At 41.0% G+C, this 18,212-nt stretch overlaps 1 protein-coding gene across 1 annotated transcript; it reads right to left on the bottom strand.

Moving 5' to 3' along the window:
• Positions 1-6,878: 6,878 nt before the first annotated feature.
• LPAR3 (lysophosphatidic acid receptor 3) lies at positions 6,879-17,429 on the bottom strand. The gene is made up of 2 exons (XM_013961215.2): positions 16,694-17,429; positions 6,879-7,281 (listed from the first exon to the last, which is right to left on the bottom strand). The coding sequence occupies exons 1-2, from the start codon at positions 17,427-17,429 to the stop codon at positions 6,932-6,934; spliced, it is 1,086 nt and encodes a 361-aa protein (XP_013816669.1). The 3' UTR covers positions 6,879-6,931.
• Between the last annotated feature and the right edge of the window lie 783 nt (positions 17,430-18,212).

The following is an 18,212-nucleotide window of genomic DNA, read 5'->3' as shown; positions in this document are numbered from 1 at the left end:
CTGATGCTGAAAAAGAGCTGAATTCATGCTGCAGCATTACTTTAATTCAGAGAAGTCATCAATCAGAAAATAGATTTCTTCAGTTCTCATGTTCAGAAAACTCATTGGTTAACAATCTAGCACTCCTGACCTCCGATTTGATTGCACAAACCTGTCATAAGTTTGGGGTCTACTTTTGTTTTACCAAAATATTCTTATCCAATATCTTTAATTATTATATGTATATATACTTTTTTTGTAATTGTCAGTATTCTAACCTTGCAAAAACCCAAGACTAAAATGTTTGCTCAACCATTTTTATTTCTTTTTGTGGCTCTCTGGTCTGTAAAATTGGAGGGTTGCTCTAGAATCCTATACTGCTGGAATTTATCCGTTTAGAGAAAAGTATGGTTTAATCTATGCTTTGAAGAACAAAGCAGAACACAAAAAATTACATGGACTGTGCAAAGAGATTATAAAGGAGAAAACAGAACAAAACAAAGTAGGTCAAATTTTGGACATAATCCAACAGTGCAAATTTCTGTTTATGAGCCCAAATGTTTTTTCCTTAAAAATCAACAGTTGTGTCTGCTAGGGATTTCTGTATGAATAAAGTCCAGCCTTCCATGGCTACTCCTTTGCTGTTCCAGTTAGTAACTATTTAAAGGGAAAGTTTCTCATACAGCAGAAACAAACAGTCTGAAGCTAGACATTGAATGTCTTAATCTCACAAATGCTGACACATGCTTGAGTCCTTTCACAGAAGAAGGTCTACTAAAAGCAATACAACTACAGAGAAAGTTAAAGCAAAGCATGTGTATGAGCAATTGCAAGATCACAGTCTACATGCTGTCTATACTTATATGCACAAAAGCTGTACATTTCTAACTAAATTAACTCATTTATACCTGTGGGAAAAATCACAGCCTAATATCACAAAGTGCACTGCACAAACAAATACACTGACATTCGTAACAACTGATGCGTTAACCAGAATTTGAATAGAATCATTTAAGCATTAATAACATTTCCATCTCCAGAGGTCAAGCCTTTTCACTCCCATGCACTTTGACATCCATTAGTAACTGAATGTACTTCTAATAGAAAGCTAAATAAAGCCAACAAACCAAGCACATATTTGCACAAATATAAATGGAAACTGGATATAAAATCAGATCTATAGTACTGCAAGAGTTTAGCATATGTGGGAGAATCTTAACATTTACCATCAAGACAGTAGATACATGTTCTTCACTGTTACATATATGAAATGCAATACCGGGTAAGACCAACAGTTCTTCTAGGCCAGTATCCTATCTCCTTCTACAGCTACCAGTTAGGTTTATGAGGAAAGCAAAAGAACATCTCTAGATGAATAACACATCCCTAGGAGATCTTTTATCTAAACTCCAAGAAATTACTTGTTAACTTATGCTCAGAACCACGACTTCCTTATTTTCATATATATCAAAGAAAACAAGGTAAACTAAAAAGGTCAGGGAAGATAGTATGTTTACTTACTCCTGACCTACAGATGTGCTGAGCAGTTTTTTAGAAAAATTAGACCATGTCTATAGTTTTAAGGAAATTAACATTTAAATTAAAATACAGCAATTAGTGAGAACAGGTAAGTCATTTGTGCTTATCTTACTGTGAGTGTTGATTTTCTTAAAGGTTGTGCATCAGAGCCCTGAGGGCACAACTGTGGAAATTAGTGGAGCCTAGTTCTGAATAAAACAGTTGCTGTGGTAAACATGGCAGAGGTTAGTTTGAAAATTGATTTACTTCAATACATACAGGAGAAGTCCACCGAAATGCATATAGGAGACTATGAAAAATAGTGTACTTAAGGGCTGCAAAACAGAACCTCTGAATAGGTTGGAAAAAAACAGATGTGTGTCTGCTTCAGTGAAGGAAACCCTCGACATTATAAAAAGAGGTATAAGAGAAACCCAGGGACCAATTACTATATGAAAGATAAGCAGGGTGTTTTGAAGAATGGCTCAGAGCACAGAAGTGTCTAAATTCCTTCTCTTTCAGAAGACCTTGGGGGAAAAAAAGCCTAACATGACCTAATTCCTTGTTTCAAGAAGGATTTTCTTTCCCCTTTCTTTTCATTGACAGAAGTGTGTCTACTCACTGCAAAGTGTAGCATTTAAGGAGGACTGTATTTTACAAAGAATTATGGAAATCAAACCATCTAGGTGACCCTGTATAGCAAACCGAGGAAATAATTCAGCTGCTGGTTCATGGCAAGTGGAAAATCTTCTCTAGGTAGTAGCGACATATTCCATCCAGAGTTATTTTTCAGCTAGGTTGGTCACCCACTACAGTTCACCATATGGTGTCACAAATGGCTGTACCAGCATAAGGAGGGAGTGGGTGGCAAGGGGGAAAGTGGGATCACTTCTTTCAAGTGATTTAAAACATGTTTGAATTACAGACTAGGGATAAATAATGAAGTTTGCCTACCTTCTCCATTTCAGCATTTCCAGATATTTTCACTTTTGGGGTCTAATCTTGCAAGCAGCAATTGCTTTGGGCCAGACAAAAGGATCACGCCACACTGTATCCTCTCTAGGATATTAGACAATAGCCAAAACTATAGGTAAGGAGTGTAAGAAACATGGCAAGTTTAAAATGACCCTTCACCCATCAGCTTCAAACTACCAGCAGTTCAGAAATCTTCATGCAGAGGTCACTGAAACTGTAAAATAATCATAATAGAAGTATTGCTCCTACAGCTACCTGCTACTAGGAAGACAGTTTTAAGTTAAAAAAAGTAATAATACATGTATATATATTTTTATATATATATATATATATACACACATATGATCAGAGAAAGGCATCATGATTTCACATAACCATACAGTAAATACTGCAGTTCACAAACACATGCTATTATACGCATAGCTGTATTTCACCTGTTGGTAGTAACCTGACCACAAAAAAACACTGAGAAGGGGAAAAAAAAAGTCACGGTAAAACAGTTCCAGAAGTAGTGAAGAAACCACGCTTCAGAGCTGCTCAAGCTGTAGTGATTTGGCTCCTCTCCCAGAAGGACTCATCATCCACTCTACCTAGGTCAGACTGACAGCACATGTATTAGAGAAGCTTTTCTCCCACTCACACAGACAGTTATTAAATAACAATCATTCTAGTTGCTTATTCAGAAATATTCAGAAGAACTATCATGTAAAATAAAACCCCATTGTTCTGGGCTTTTAATAATAATTCTTTGAAAAGCATCTCTAATGATCACGACCACACAGATTTCATGGGGACCTAACCACAGAGGACAGCACATACATCTTTGGCCTGGGAAAAGCTGTAGAGCATTTCTTTCTGCATCCACTGATCAGCTGGAAGACTTTGGTTTGGAAGACATGCAATTGGAGAGGGAAAAGGGAGGGGGAATTTGACAAAGGTCTTTAAGCTGTAATTGCTGTGAAGATGTTGAATTAGAAATATTTATTCGCTGTTTACTACAATACATGAAGTAGGAGACACCCAAAGTTATTAGGTAGCCAATTTAAAACCAAACAAAAAGAAATGTTTTTCTTCACACAATCAAATTGTGGAACGCACCATTGCAGGATATTTTGAAGACATACAGGATAAAAAAAGAGGGCCTCAGAAGACAAGATCCCAAGTAGATGGACCTTTGGCCTGAAGTAGTACTGCCATTACCACACAGGGGTTCTGCTCTTCTGCATCTGGTATGGAAACACATGGGAGATCTTAAGGCTCTCCCAGATGATGAAGGGCCTCTGGAGACGTGGGGACCATACCCAGCCTTATAACCCTCCAATATAATGGTAACTCTACCCTTGCTGTCCTCTATCTCCTGTGAATGAAAGTCCTGGAGTTTCTAAGGACATTCAGCCTAAAGCTTTCCCCAGAAGGATGAATTTCATCTCATACATCAGTAGAATTTGGCTGGCATACATAAATAGGAGTGGACATGTGCCAAGTCAACTGATACTAGGACCTCTTTTGGAATACCACTGAAAAAACAATAGGAAAACCCCGCAGAACTTACTCCAACTGTTCTACTCAAATGCAAACAGCACTGCAATACACTTTTCTTGGAAGAAACTATTCTGACAGTTTGTAGAATTAAAAAGAAATTCTCTGCTGGGTGAATAACTGAATGTTTGGACAGTTTGATATAGGAAACATTACACAGTCTCTGCTGTAGCAGTCTGTAGGAAAGTGTGATACAAGGCCAGCTCCTTGTTTCAAGCGTGTCATGTAATAATTTCGAGTAACAGAGAATAAGGTAGCAGCTCTGGGAGGGAAGCATCATGCCAAAATAGAGGGCATGACACACTGAAGTATGCCATTCACAGAGCACCAGTTTGCAGGCTACTTTTTGTCAGGCAACAGTAAACGTAAGAATAGAGCTCTGCAACTCCTGCCGTGTATTTGTGCCAGAATTATAGTTTATACGTGTGATAGCTCTCGGACCTCAATCCAGACCAGGAGTCTGCTATATGAGGCGCTCTACAAACGACGCCACCCTTTGTCTTTACTGAGTTCACCTTTTCCTGCTTACCTGGAAAAACATCCACGCATGGTTGTTTTGCAGCGCAAATCCCAAGTTCTGAGGGGAAAGCTCTGAAGGGGAATTCTTGGGTTTCTTCCATTGCTGCAGATGTCCCAGACCTTCATCTGAGTCCTCCTCGGGTCCTAATCCAACCAACCATAACACTAGCTACTATTGTTAATAAACAGAGCAATTTCATTAAAACAAGAACCTCTTTGTAGTAATCTGAAACAAAGTTTCCTCATCTTCATTTTTATCTGCAGTTTGACCAGCCTTAGCTTAGACAGATTTTTGGAATAAATAACAGTAACACCAGTCATTTACTGCTGACTATAGTGCCAGGTAATGTTCAGTCACCATTCAAACAGCAAACAAAGCAAGCATTTTATTTTGAAGGAGCATTTTATTTTGTTAGCTTTGTATACTGAGTTTCAGCCTACTTAACACAAACTGCACAGCAAGTAGTTATAGGGACATGAATGCTTGCATGACATGTCTTTGTAATGCCACTGGCTGTAGAAAGCACCACTTAAACCTTTCAAAACACCAAACTAATGAAGTAGTATTTGCACAAGAACATTGCATTATAATGGCAAAAAAAATGTGTAAACCTTTCCAGTATTACTCATAAGTACAGCGTTTATCTTGAAACGTTAGGCCACATCCCTGCAAGCTAGCTGATATTACAGAAGAGCTCTGAATAAGGGCTTACCATATTTGTCGGCTAAGGCCCTGCTACAAAATCCCCATATGCCCTCTACAAAACTGTAGCTCAGCCTTTAAGCCAAGTGCTAGCTCCACTTTCAACCAACATAATCCAGATACCTGTATGCAGGTGGCACCAAAAGAAGAATTTGGCCAAACCACAGCTTATCGTTCAGCCTCATACAGCATGTGCTTGATACTATTCTCTGACCATTCCAAATGGCCAAAACTTCCAAAACTTTCCAAAGTCACCTCTGGTTTCAGTTGCCTGGTTTAATACCACGGATCAGATTTTCTCTAGGATACACAGGTAATTCCTGTTGAAATGAAAAAGGGGTAGTAGGGAGCTTGCTACTCCTGAAGTCAGAAAGACAGAAGCTAGGTCCTCAGGGTACCGAGACATCTACCTTCCAGTTTTAAATTAAAAGTTTAAATTCAAAAACATTACCCTAGAGCTTTAAATAGGTAGATACTCCATTAGAGCATAGTTCATAGGTCAAACTTCAGCTTTTGGGACTGTGACTGCATTTCACACTAAACCTGATTAGTCACAATGCTGAAAGCCTTTTATTGCTTGCTGTTTCATGGCCTCTTCCTCACATATCTTCTAGTAAGATCTTCTTCCAAATCACAGGTTAAATGTGGTCCAGTCGTGGCAGGGTGAAAAACTTATTCAGACTGTATCCTAGTAAGGTTTTTCTTGTAAATTAATTTCTATTTTAAATAGCTTAATTGAACCTGTATATTTGATATACATAAAAATATACATTATATATGTATTTAAACACCCCTTAGAAGTTTGTCTTTGAGAACAGGGTTTTGGATATCATTTCTCTCAGCCTCATAGCAGTTTAAGAGGGGAAAGCACACCCATTTTATATTACTTGGGGAAATAAGAAATGAGTCTAGTCCACTTTCCCCCACAGTCACACTGGTTTTCTATCCATCCACCCTCAGTGCCTGCCTATAGGACAGCAGCAAAGTGTGCAATATATCTCCTTGCAGTGATTCACCTCCCCATGAAAGTAATAATGGCTTTTGTGCTTTTGGTACTGTCACATCCTGACCATTTGTGGTGGGCTTTGATATATTCGCACACACTGGTATCTATTTTGGGTTTCCCATCACAGCCAAGTTTCTGGCATTGTTTAAATAAGCTATCAAAGTACTTATTTTGAAAGCAGGAGAAGGAGGAGGAAGAGAGAAGGTAAGTATGGACTATTTCATGAACTTCATAAACAGAGAAAGCAAATGGGTCACAATCCTGTCCAACCCAGTCTACAATCCTCCTCAAAATGCATAAAACCTGTTCAATGCATAAATACTCCATGAATGCCAAAACTGCACTGCAAGGCAGGTTTATTCTTTCTGCAGGAGCTTAAGGAGGGTCTCACTGTGCTGTTTACATTTTGTTTCCATGCACAAAAAGTATCCCAGACATATTTATTCCACAGACATGAACAATTTCATGTACTTAAAAGAAAAAAGAGAGAGAAAGACGGCAGCACAGAAAGTTTTCTTCCATGCAATGTGCTTTCCCATCAGGCAATTATTTATAAGAGCTTTTGTTAACACTGGAGTTTGGGCTCTGGGAACAAAGTGGATACATTGTTTACTAGCTTTGCCAGTCAATCTCCTCTTACAAAACTTCTCCCTTCCCCCATCTTTTCTCAGCCAGGTCAGTCCTTGAATAGCTCAGGAGTTTCCTTTGTCACCAAGATCTCCTTTTCCACAGATAGTCCCTTGAATAATGCCGTCTTCAATGTACTGCCCCGTGGTATCCGTGCTCCTGCAGAGCACGGTCGAGGGAATCCGTGACGAGCGTCTGTCCTGACTCTTATCGTCAGAAGAGCAGCAAATCATCCTTCTCATGGTGCCCCACATCTCATCATCTTTGTATGAATAAATTATTGGATTCATGACAGAGTTCAACAAGGCCAGAAGAAGAAACCACCTTTTAACATGCTGAATCCCACAGTGGGTGCAATTCAGACCATCAAGGAGTAAAACGACCAGGCCAGGAGTCCAGCAGATGACAAAGGCACCTAGAAAGAAAGAAGAAAAAAAGACTTCAAACTGCAGGGGGATTTTTTTTCTTTCTTTGTCTTCCAGGAATATTGGGTTCATCAAGAATCTATGGAAAATCATAAAAGCAGGAGAGGACAAAATACTAATCACAGTAGCCAAGTTAAATCTATTAGCAGCTTCTCTGACCATGTAGCAGGCCAGCTTTCAGAAATTCAGGGGGAGCAAGAATCCAGCTGCAAGCAGCCATCAGCTCCAATGGAAGTGGGGAAAGGACACCCCAAGGTCATCACAACAGTAATTTGATCTCTGATAAACAAACAAGAGCAGAACTAGTGCCCTGAAAGTAGAAAATTCCTCTCCTTCTCCTCTCTTTTGTATGCTGGAGGGGTAGATATCCGCTGGCCCATCTTCACCACTGCCACAGTACGAACCGAAGAAAAGACAAGTCTTCTGTCGCCCTACAGCTGACTCTGCAAAGCCATGGGCATACTGCCAAATTCATAAAATGAGAGTCACATAACTTAAATGTGTCCTGGTTGAAAACAGCACAGCTAATGCAGGACGCACCCTGTTATCAGTGGCCTGGCTGCTGCGTGGCTCTCCAGCCCTGCCTCCACAGTGTGCTCTCAGGCCAGGTCTTCTGGGCACTTGAGACCCAACAAGTTGGGCCACTAGTGTCAGGAAAGGGTCACCTGGCTCCAGCAGCAGATGGGGAGAGGGCACCTCACTACAGAGAGGAAAGCAAGGGAAATGCCTCCAAATCTGAGATTTTGAAAGGGCATCCAGGACACAGAAATTAAGATGCAAGAGACAAGAGAAAAAGAAACAAATAGATGAGTTAGTGACGATGAACTGAAAGAGGTAGCAGTCAGGAAAAAAAAATACAGCAAAGAGCAGAATAAAGAGCAAAAGGGACAAAAGGACAAGGATGTATGAGAGTAGTGATGGGGGAACAGGAAAGGTCTGTCAAAGAGGCATTCCCACGTGACAAAGCAAGGAACAAAAGGACAAGACCAGGAGCAGCAGGGTTCTCCTCATGTTTCAGCTGCAAGGCAGGAATGACACAGCCCCTGCGAGGAAAAAGTGAGACACATGGTGATAGCAAAAGGTAAAAGAGGTAAAAGAGGACAAATATGATCCTCTCCCACCACCTGCCTCAAAAAAACCAAAAAGCCCCAACAACAACAAAAAAAATCCACCACAACACCAAGGGCAGAAGTGACATTAGACAGTGTGAAGACAGCATGAAGAAAGCACAAAAATCACAATTCAGAAGAAGGAAGATTAAAATCTTGTTTGCATCTTTACATGCACATCCTCATCAAAAGGCAAGGGTGCGGGCAAGCCTGGCGGGGAAGGGGAATGGGAAGGGGAACCTCCCGGCCACGAGCTTGGGAGGGGCCCCTGCCCAGCCCCATCTGCCCTTCGGCCTCCCCATGGCACTGCCAGGCTGTCATTCTTCGCCTTTGAGCCTAAGGAAAAAGTAGCCATATGCATGATAATAGTAACTTAGCACAAGCCACAATTGCTGTCTGACATACAGAAATAGAAAATTACAACTCTGCACAATAGTAATGCTGTGAACGACTTACTAAGGAAATTCCAATCATTTATAAAGGCGCAGTTTCCCTTTTTCAGGCTTAAAAAAATAATCGAACAAATAGGGATGTTAGCAGCTACATACTGAAAAAGTTCTGAGGGTCTTGGTATCCCTTCAACAATTTTGATAGGGAAAGCAAGTTCTGCTCATTTTCATAACATTTTTTCATAACATTTTCCAGTATCTGATCTGTGTAAACATACATTAGAGGCATAGCCTGGGTGATGTAAGGAACCAGGCAAGGCAGGAGCCAGGACCACAGCAGCACCTCACACATCCTTGTCAGCTGTGCTGTGCATGCCCTGGTTTCAAAAACACTGAACGCTTCTCTTTTTCAAGGACTTTAATGAAAATGGTGACTGCTTAGGCCATCTGATGAGCAGGCCATAGCAGTATATAAAAATGAATTCAAGTGACACAGTGAGCATTATGATTGCTGGGGGAGGGGGAAGTATCTAAGGCAAAGTACCATGGATCTCACTGCAAAACGATACTCTTGAGTTATCCCTCTGTTATAAAGAGCTTCACAAGGAGACCAAATAAAATTCAACTAATACATTTACAGTCTTCCAGAAAACACTGTACAGAATGGAAACGTAAGGGACCATCTCCTTCAGAGGTTACGTTTTCTACACAAGATTTTTGTGACATTAAGTACCAATTTCATGGTGTTAGTTTTGAATCAATGGTTAGGATCAGTAACAATTCTCCCATAACCCACTGGCACCAGGAGTTGCAAGCTGCTACCACAACTGGAGCTCAGGACATCCATTTTCTCTGGGCAATCTCTATACTACACGCTGGTTTGGCTACAACATGCTGAATAAGCGGTTGTAACACCAACTCTCTTATAGTCTACAATGGAGAAAACACTGTACAGATTTATTGCACCAGGATTCAACAGCAAATCCCATCCACTTGAACAGGCACTAGAACAAGGCCAACTAGACAACAAGGCTATCCCTACCTGAACGCCACACCAAGTATTCAGAGTGCTCTCGCTAGGCACCAAGGGTCACCGGCAAAGTAGCCAACACACCAGCTCCTTGCAAAAATTAATAGACACACCAACCCTCCCTAGAACAAACACAGAAAGCATTTTGACCACTTGTATTTCTTTTACCCTACAGCAAGGCATGTAAAGTGCTTTCATGGAAGTCAACAGGAGAAGAAAAAGCCCCAAAACTGCATTTTAACAAAAAACAGACAAACAACTCCTACAAACAAAACCCCGATCTCACAAACTTTGTGCAGGACTGGTCTGTGAGCTCCCAGGATATATTGTGGTAGCCTTATCTGCTTGTACAGGCAAAACTGTAAAAGGTTTCAACAGCAAAAGTAGGGGGAGATAAGTGACATCTGCAGACATCTCTGGTATCTACAGAACTGTGCTGTAACTTCCCCTTCGGGGAGGCTGCATCTGCCCACGGCTAAAGACAACCACAGCCGTACATCCGTTGGCAGTTCAAAGGCTGTACAGTGCTGTTATGTTGACTCCATCAAAAATACATTTAATTGGGTATGGATACAAGGCAAGTGATTCACACCCTACTCTTAACATGGCACAGATGAAAGAAGCATGTCTCAAACTTGCTGCCTTTCTAGGATTTTACTATATTTACCACAGAATTTCCAGAAGGAACCATAGTTAAACAAATATAAACCTTTGCCTTGGCCCTTCAGTGATTTTCTTGTTTGCAGGCTTTCTACCCTGTGGGAGCTCCTCTCCCTGACAAAGTGCCACATTTCAAAAGAACTTCATTTTAAAGGAATTTTTAAAAATTCCTGTAAGTGGCTTGATATATAGCTTGGCTGCAACATGAACCAGAGAACAGCTCTGATTTTGCACACCACATTATAGGAGATCAGGAATCATAATGCCTCAAGGTCAGTTTGAGGATTTTCCACTAAATCTAAACATGAATTTTCTTGTAGATTAAATCATTTCTGCTTGAAAATGAATTCCAGTGTACCTGGAAGCACTACTGATGCTTCAACAGCATCATGCCATAAAACTCTCCACATAATCAAAGCTCTCTCTCAGGATGACCAAAAAAAAAAAAAAAAAAAGGTGTGGTAGCTTCCAGTTGCCTTTGCCACATGTGTGCCTGAATTAAAATAGCAAGTTACCAATTAAGTTATAAATTGGCGAAAACTGAAAATCATCCGCCTCAAAGCTGCTATTTCAGCAGGAATCTAACTGCCAAGTTCAGATGAGCTACCACATGTACTCCACCTGAAATCATGTATTTGCATACCTGCCAACCACACTTCTTCAAAGTTAGCTATATGCTGAGCTAGGACTATGACACAAGATAAATCCAAGAGAGTTTAAATCTCTTTTGCTAGGCTTCCCATCTTCCTGTTTCAACCAGATGAATTCCTACAATTTAGCATGCCAGAGGGAAAAGTCATGTCAGCTGTTACGCTCCTGAGATGGATCTTCTTAGGGTTATGGTAGAAAGAGGGAGAAGAGGTGCCAGTTATAGCTCCCATCTCTCTCCTCTTTTAGGTTTTACCTCTTGCAAAGGTCCCCAGAGGTCCCTCACATAGGTCTTCGCAGATCCTTCAAAACACCTTTATTCTCCCCTTAGAGAGGGTTTTTCTTGAAAGCCTGTCCATGGCCATCATCTGCTGCACAACCCTTCCCGCTCCCACCGACCCATGCCAACAAGCTTCCACCATGCTGGTTTCTTCTCCAGAGAGGGAGAAGGTGGAAAATATGCACAGTACAGTCAAACGGAAACCCCACTTCCTCCAGCTCTAACAGAAGGATCACAGGAGAATTCCATCCTGAGAGGACAGCGATGTCTCACTGGAAGGACAGACAGCCACAGGCCAAGCCAAGATGGGAGGTGGAAGCAGAAGAGAACAACAGTGTGCCAGTGGCACACAACAAGCCAGCTTCCTTCCACACACCAGAGGCACCAGCAGGGTTTTGTCCTGAACCTCCTATGATACCAATACCAGCACATTCATGACAACTCTGGTTCTCAGATGCTTCATCCAGCAACAGAGCTTCTTGGAATCACTTTCAATTAAAACCATATCAGGCACTTACTCCAAAGCATCTTCAGAGGTTTAAAAACAAACCATTAAAAACAACTGTGTTGGGCTAAAAAACCCATAAAACCCGCATGCTGCATATAGATAGGTATAGGCTGTTTCATCAGTGGATCTACAGACAATTTTAAAAGTGTCAGCTGGGTCACTTAGCAACTCCTTTGGTAATTAAAAAGCCTGGAAAATATGGCTATCAGTCAAGTTTCTAATACTTTTTGTATAATGTGTTTGAATAGCTTGGCTATGTATGCACATTTCAAACTGTTCTAAGAAATAAATTCTCATTCCTAGAAATAAACATTTATAAGAAGCGTGCTCGAGTCAAAATTTGGAGAATTGGTATGAAGGAACATGCCAAAATGCAATTCCTCTGACATGAGTTTGGGGTAGGTCCTGTGCCCAGTGACACAGGCACCAACTCGCCTTCTAAGGAAGCAGGATCTGTTCTGGCTTTGTTTCTGACTGGCAAAGTCAGTATAAAAAAATTATGATCTCTAAAGTAATACTCAGGCTTCCTAAGTAAATCTGCCTGGCCCAGCACACAACACCATCAAATGCTTTGCCTGAATTACACTTTAAAATGGTGGCTAAAAAGGCACGTTCTGCAAGTAAGAAAACGTTAACACTGATCTTTAACTCACATTCCCAATGCTTTAAGAACAGCCCCTCTCCCCAGTAAAAGAAACAAGAATTTAAAAGGAAGGACATAAAGCTAAAAGTAGGGTTTATTTGTGTGTGGGGGGGTGGTGGGGGGGTTGTTTTGTGTTCTTTTGTAATGTCTAAGAAAAAATAGGAATGGATGCATCCCGCTCCAAGAAACAAGTGTAAATAATTATTCTTAAAAGGATTTGTTCTGGTCCTTGGACTTAATCCTACAGATGCTCATAATACATCACAATCTCCCTGTTTATACAGACTCAATCATACAGTCATCAACAAATTTACAGCCCCTTGGTATATCTGGACGCAGTGGATCACTATTCTCTATTGACTGAGGCAAAACAGAAGCCGGGTAAGTGAGGTGACTTGCACAGATCACCTACAAATCGAATGCTCCTCTCCTGAGCCCCCATCCTCTAAGACATCTTCCTTCCTAATAACTCTGAAGAAAGATCCCCAGCTACCTGTGGGGCAACACGGCCATGGCGAGCACTGACAAACTTCTGGCACAGGCTAAAGGACTGCGAGGGATTAGGAACTTGGAGGGTCAGTGACAGTGCCCGCAACTCCCCTACCAGCCACCTGGGACTGCCCTCTCAAGCACAGACCACCTCTCTGCTCTGACCTGCAAACCTGCGTGGGTGGCACCAAGAGCTAAGGGTGTTATTCCAAGACTGAGCACACTCTGACTTTGGTCTACATACCACTAAAGGAATATTAATTTTTATATTGTATTTATATACACACACACATATATATATATAAAGAATTAAGACAATGTTCTACATTATGATTTATTTGCATGTGACTTCCCAGAAAGAAGCCTGTGATTCTGCCTTGAATAGAAGTGTTCAGGGAATTGCTTTTTAAAAGCATTTTTCTTTTTGTCTCTTTCCAATGCAGCAGTTTACTACAGTCCACTGGGTGTTAATACATCAGGGCAGGATCACGTTTGGAGAAATTCAGAGTTTTGTTGCAGGGATTTTCTCCTTCCAAATGGATGGGTTTCAAGTTTTATTGCACAAGAGCTCCAGGGGAAGCAAAAGATTGAATCTAGTCCTGCAACTCAAGGAAGAGACAGGAACCAGCACTGCACTGTCTCTATGTACTGTACAAGCAGGGCAGATGGGGAGGGACTTGGAGGCCAAGGCTCTAGCAGTGGACAAGCTGCTTCAAGAGGTGCAGGAGCATAAATGAGAACCTTATAATTTGCTTGAACCATCAGTCTACTTTCCTTTCCAAGGTCAGGCTCTGCAAGGTTTAACTGATCTCAGCTTTTAAATTTTAATTTTAAATATCTTTTGGTAGAAGCTGCTGTACACTATAGCACTTTTACTTTGCCTTTTTGCAAGGATCGCATAGTGATTGTCTTAAAAACAAGCAAGCAAACAAACAAACAAACAAAAAACTTACCAAGCCAAGAACTAGAGCCACTGTGAGCACGACTTGCTGAGATGATGGCTGGTATTTCACAGAAAATTGAAGCCTCCCTTGGGCTTTCGAGAATTGACTCGGAGTAAGGAAAGATGCCTTCAAAGGAGCTGGATTTTTTTTTTTTTTAACTACAGACTCCAAACTCATCCAGAGAACAATTTTGATTATTTTTTACTCAGAAATTTACAGGGAGTTAGAGGAAAATCTTTGTCTGACAGACTTTTAAACCTAAACTATTAAGTCTGCACTTCTTTTCAATTCTAACTCTGTTTTAGATGTTAAAGGAGGTCTGATTTCTGGTTAAAGATTAAACAAACATAAATATGTACCAAAGACCACATGGATCAGACTGACTGAAAAAAATCATTCATTAAAAGAAAAAAAAAATCTAAACTTTCCTTTTCCATTTGTCTTAAAGGCTTCTTGTCCACCCATCTACCCTCAAAAAGGGAGCAGGTTGTATTTGCAACTTACAGTCATGCCATTCTCTATCTAGCCAAAGAAAAGATGGCAAAACAGCCAGCTGCTTGCAGCACAGTGCACAGCAAAAAGCTTAATGCTCCCCTCTCCTGCCAGATAAGAAGAAAAAACAGTTTAGGGTAGTCTGGAGCTTCACTGAGACATTAATACAGTCCCCTCCCCACCACCTTTAAAATTAGTGATTGGTTCATTGTAGACCTGAATATTTTTTTTAAACAATAATGTTATTCAGCTGAATAAGTAAAGAAATAAACTTTCTTTGTACAGATTAAAAAGCAGCCCTGAGCCTGAACTGATGAAGATTTGGCTCTTGCTCGGTAGAGTTATCATCTGTGCACAACAACTGGGACTGAAAACTTTGTCACCGTGCCATTTACAGCACGGAGCTATCTCCCAGGGACTTTTTTCCCTTTCTCCCAGATCTCAGACAAACCGTTAGCATATCATTATGAAGGCAAGAGCGTGCCTGCAACGCACTGCTGCCATTACAATCACTTCATTATTAACATAAATTAGCAAGGGATTTTATAAGGAGGGTTAGAAGCATTGCACCCCAGAGATGACTCTGAAGTCCCAGACCTATCACTGGAAGGCCAGCGTTAACTAGGTTTAATTCCACTTAAGCCTAAATCACCATATTTACAAACATTACCGTGCCTCCTGCTTGTGGGACAGCGAGAAACCCCAGAGACCGGAGCGGGGGCAATAGAAAAAGATACTCGACTGTGCAAACAACATGCATAGACTCTGCAAGAAGAAAATGCTCTCAGTCTTAACTTCTTGCCCTGGCAACTATGGCCTCCAGAAAAAAGTGTGACAGTTTTCTCCCAGAGCTCTTCCTTCTCTTATTAGCTCCCAGAAGTACCACATTAAATACCACTGGAAAGAAAGGATGGCTATAAAGGCAAGTATTAGTTGTGGCATAGAGAAATCTCCACCAGCTGCTAAAGCAGGATGGTCAGGGGCAATAGGATCTCAGTGTTTCAAAAAATCCATTGCAAAAACAAGGTGCGAAACTTTCAGTCCCAGGAACACCTTCATTCTTGTCCCTGGAGGAGTCCGGTTAAACGAGACACACGTCAGATCTCCATACTGTAGGACCCTACAACCACCTCCCATGTGCACACACGCACCCTTCCCAAGAACATCAGTTCTCATACGCCGACCCATATGTCATTGGAGCAATTCTCATCTCAGAATGGGAAAGCCATATTCACAGTTTGAAAGTCCAAAAGGGCTTTTCTACCATCTGAACCCTGCTTTGCAAGTGTCCCAGAGCTCCAGTTACACCTGCAGCAAGCTGAACTAATCATGTTTGAGTGAAGCCTGCCTTCCAGGAAACATCTTGTTCAGTTTCAAGTCCTCCTGAGGAAGAATTCACCATTACATTTTTTTCCCCCCCCCAGTGATCATCATCCACTCTGTGCACCCTACTTTTAAGTTGAAGTTTCTCCTGTTTTAACCTCTAGTTTATGTTACGTTAATAAGCAGCCAAATCACAACTAGCTGATAAAGTGATCTGAGTCGCTCAAGTATCAAGAGTGTATCTAGGATAGGATGTAGGTCAGGTCTCATTTTATCATCTAGAGATCCAAGGCCATACTCCATCACCATCTAAGAGCATTTTGCAGTGTGCAATCTTCATAAAATCAAGGTGAATTCTCCCCTTGCAAAGCAAATCTCTGTCAGGACAAAGTCACAGATCCACCAGGCCATCCTCTCCTTTCCCCAGAAGAAGCATGTTTGTAGGGGGAGAAGTTAGTACATATAGAAACAGCCAAGAAGAGGAAGTGGAGTAAAAACTATCCACAGACAGCCACAGGATCCAGGGCCTTGTGCAGATATTAAAGAACGTTAGTTTGAGCGTGTCCTGCTAAGTAGTTATGAGCCTTTACAAGCCTTTTTCCTCCAAACACATTCTGTAATTCTTTCCCCCCCACTAATTATAGATAATTTGTGTTTTGTAACAAGCATCCTACAGCCAAACAGTCTGAGCATTACTGAATGGAGAGGACTTTCTTCTACATGTCGACTGGTCTTTTACTTCGCATTTCTTTTGGGCGTAACACTAGCTACATCAGACAGAAAGCTAAACAGCGCCAGCACTAAGAAGTTTGGGGTTGTCTGGTTGGTTTTTTTTTAAGCATTGATTGGCACTGCCAGCCTTGCACAGCATGGCCATAGTCTCTTACCTAAGAGAGTCATGACGGTCTTCATAAGCTTCACTGGGGTCCTCCTGCGACTAATGGATCCACTAGTGTGTGAAGACAAAACATTTGTTTTCCTCTGGACGTACATGTAGATTCTTATGTAAACCACCACCATAATGAAGAAAACTACAAGGTTTAAGACACTCCAGAACACCAAGTAACTTCTGCTGTAAATAGGGGCCAGGGATGAGCAGGCTGTAATGTCACAGAGGCAGTTCCAACCCAGGGTAGGAACAGCACCCATAAAAATAGCAATGGCCCAAATTGATATAATTAAAAAGGTGACTCTCTTCTTCGTGAGATTACTGTGGATCTTCATCCGCATTATTGACATGTGCCGCTCAACAGCTATGACGAGGAGATTCACCAGAGAAGCTGTTAGGCTGGTATCCAGAAGACCCTGACGCAAAAACCAGCGGTTAACAGTTAATGTCTTAGACACTGGGCCAGTGTTGAACATCAAGAAGACATAGGCAATTCCAGCAAAAAAGTCTGCAGCAGCTAAATTGGCCAGGAGATAGTAAAAAGGAAAATGAAACCTCTTGTTTTTGATCACAGCTGCTATGACCAATGAATTCGAAACAAAAATGAAGAGGCAGAAAAACGTCCCAAAACACAGAACAACAATAAGCTTTGGCCCTGTCCACTCATCTACCGTGTCAGTGTTTGTCTTGTTATAGAAAAAGTCCATGCGTCTATCATAGTAGCATTCGTTCATCCTGGATTAAAGCCCCTGCATCCTAGGAAGGGGCAAAGGAGGGGGGAGGAAAAAAAAAAAAGGATTAAAATTAACTGATGGTCCTTGCTTGAATCACTACACCTAACATCTCTTTTTCGGGAGCTGGGGAGGGAGGGGAGGGTCATAAAAAGGAATATATTTGGAGGCCTCAAGAAAAAATTCATATTGTACAGTTAATGGAGAAAGCAACATTCTGTCTCTGTAAGGACTGCAACACACGATGCCTTGATGAATTTGGAATTTTCAAAAGACTAACCCACTTACAAACCCCCAAACCCTTTGCACCAGCAGGCAACAAAGTTGAAATTAAGAGGTTAAGAGTGACTTTCTGAAGGTCACGAGGAAAGTCTGAATAACAGCCAGGCCCTTCTTACTCTGAAATCCCATGTTTGAGCCACAGCTCCATTATTTTTTCCATTTCCCCAAGTATCCAGTCAAGACAGTGAAGCATAAATCACAACTCTTCCATTTTAGTGACTAAGCAATAATATTTTTTCAGTAATAGGCTTTTTTTTGGGTTTTTTTTTAGTTCTATATTAATGAATGTAATAATGCATGTATGTATAATGTCCAAGGCACACACATTGTAAACACATGCTTGTTATTTACTGCTACAGAATTTAAGTAAGTGTGCTAAAAAGGGAAAAATATATTCTACATATTTGACTATACTAAACCCACAGATTATTTTATTGGGCTGTCAACCCAGAGCCCTGTGAGCAACACACAAAAAATTATCTTCAAAAAACAAAATGCAGTTCC

The sequence above is a fragment of the Apteryx mantelli genome, chromosome 8 (assembly GCF_036417845.1).
Source record: "Apteryx mantelli isolate bAptMan1 chromosome 8, bAptMan1.hap1, whole genome shotgun sequence".
In the NCBI taxonomy this organism is placed as follows: Eukaryota; Metazoa; Chordata; class Aves; order Apterygiformes; family Apterygidae; genus Apteryx; species Apteryx mantelli.
This window is presented reverse-complemented; position numbering and strand designations above follow the sequence as displayed.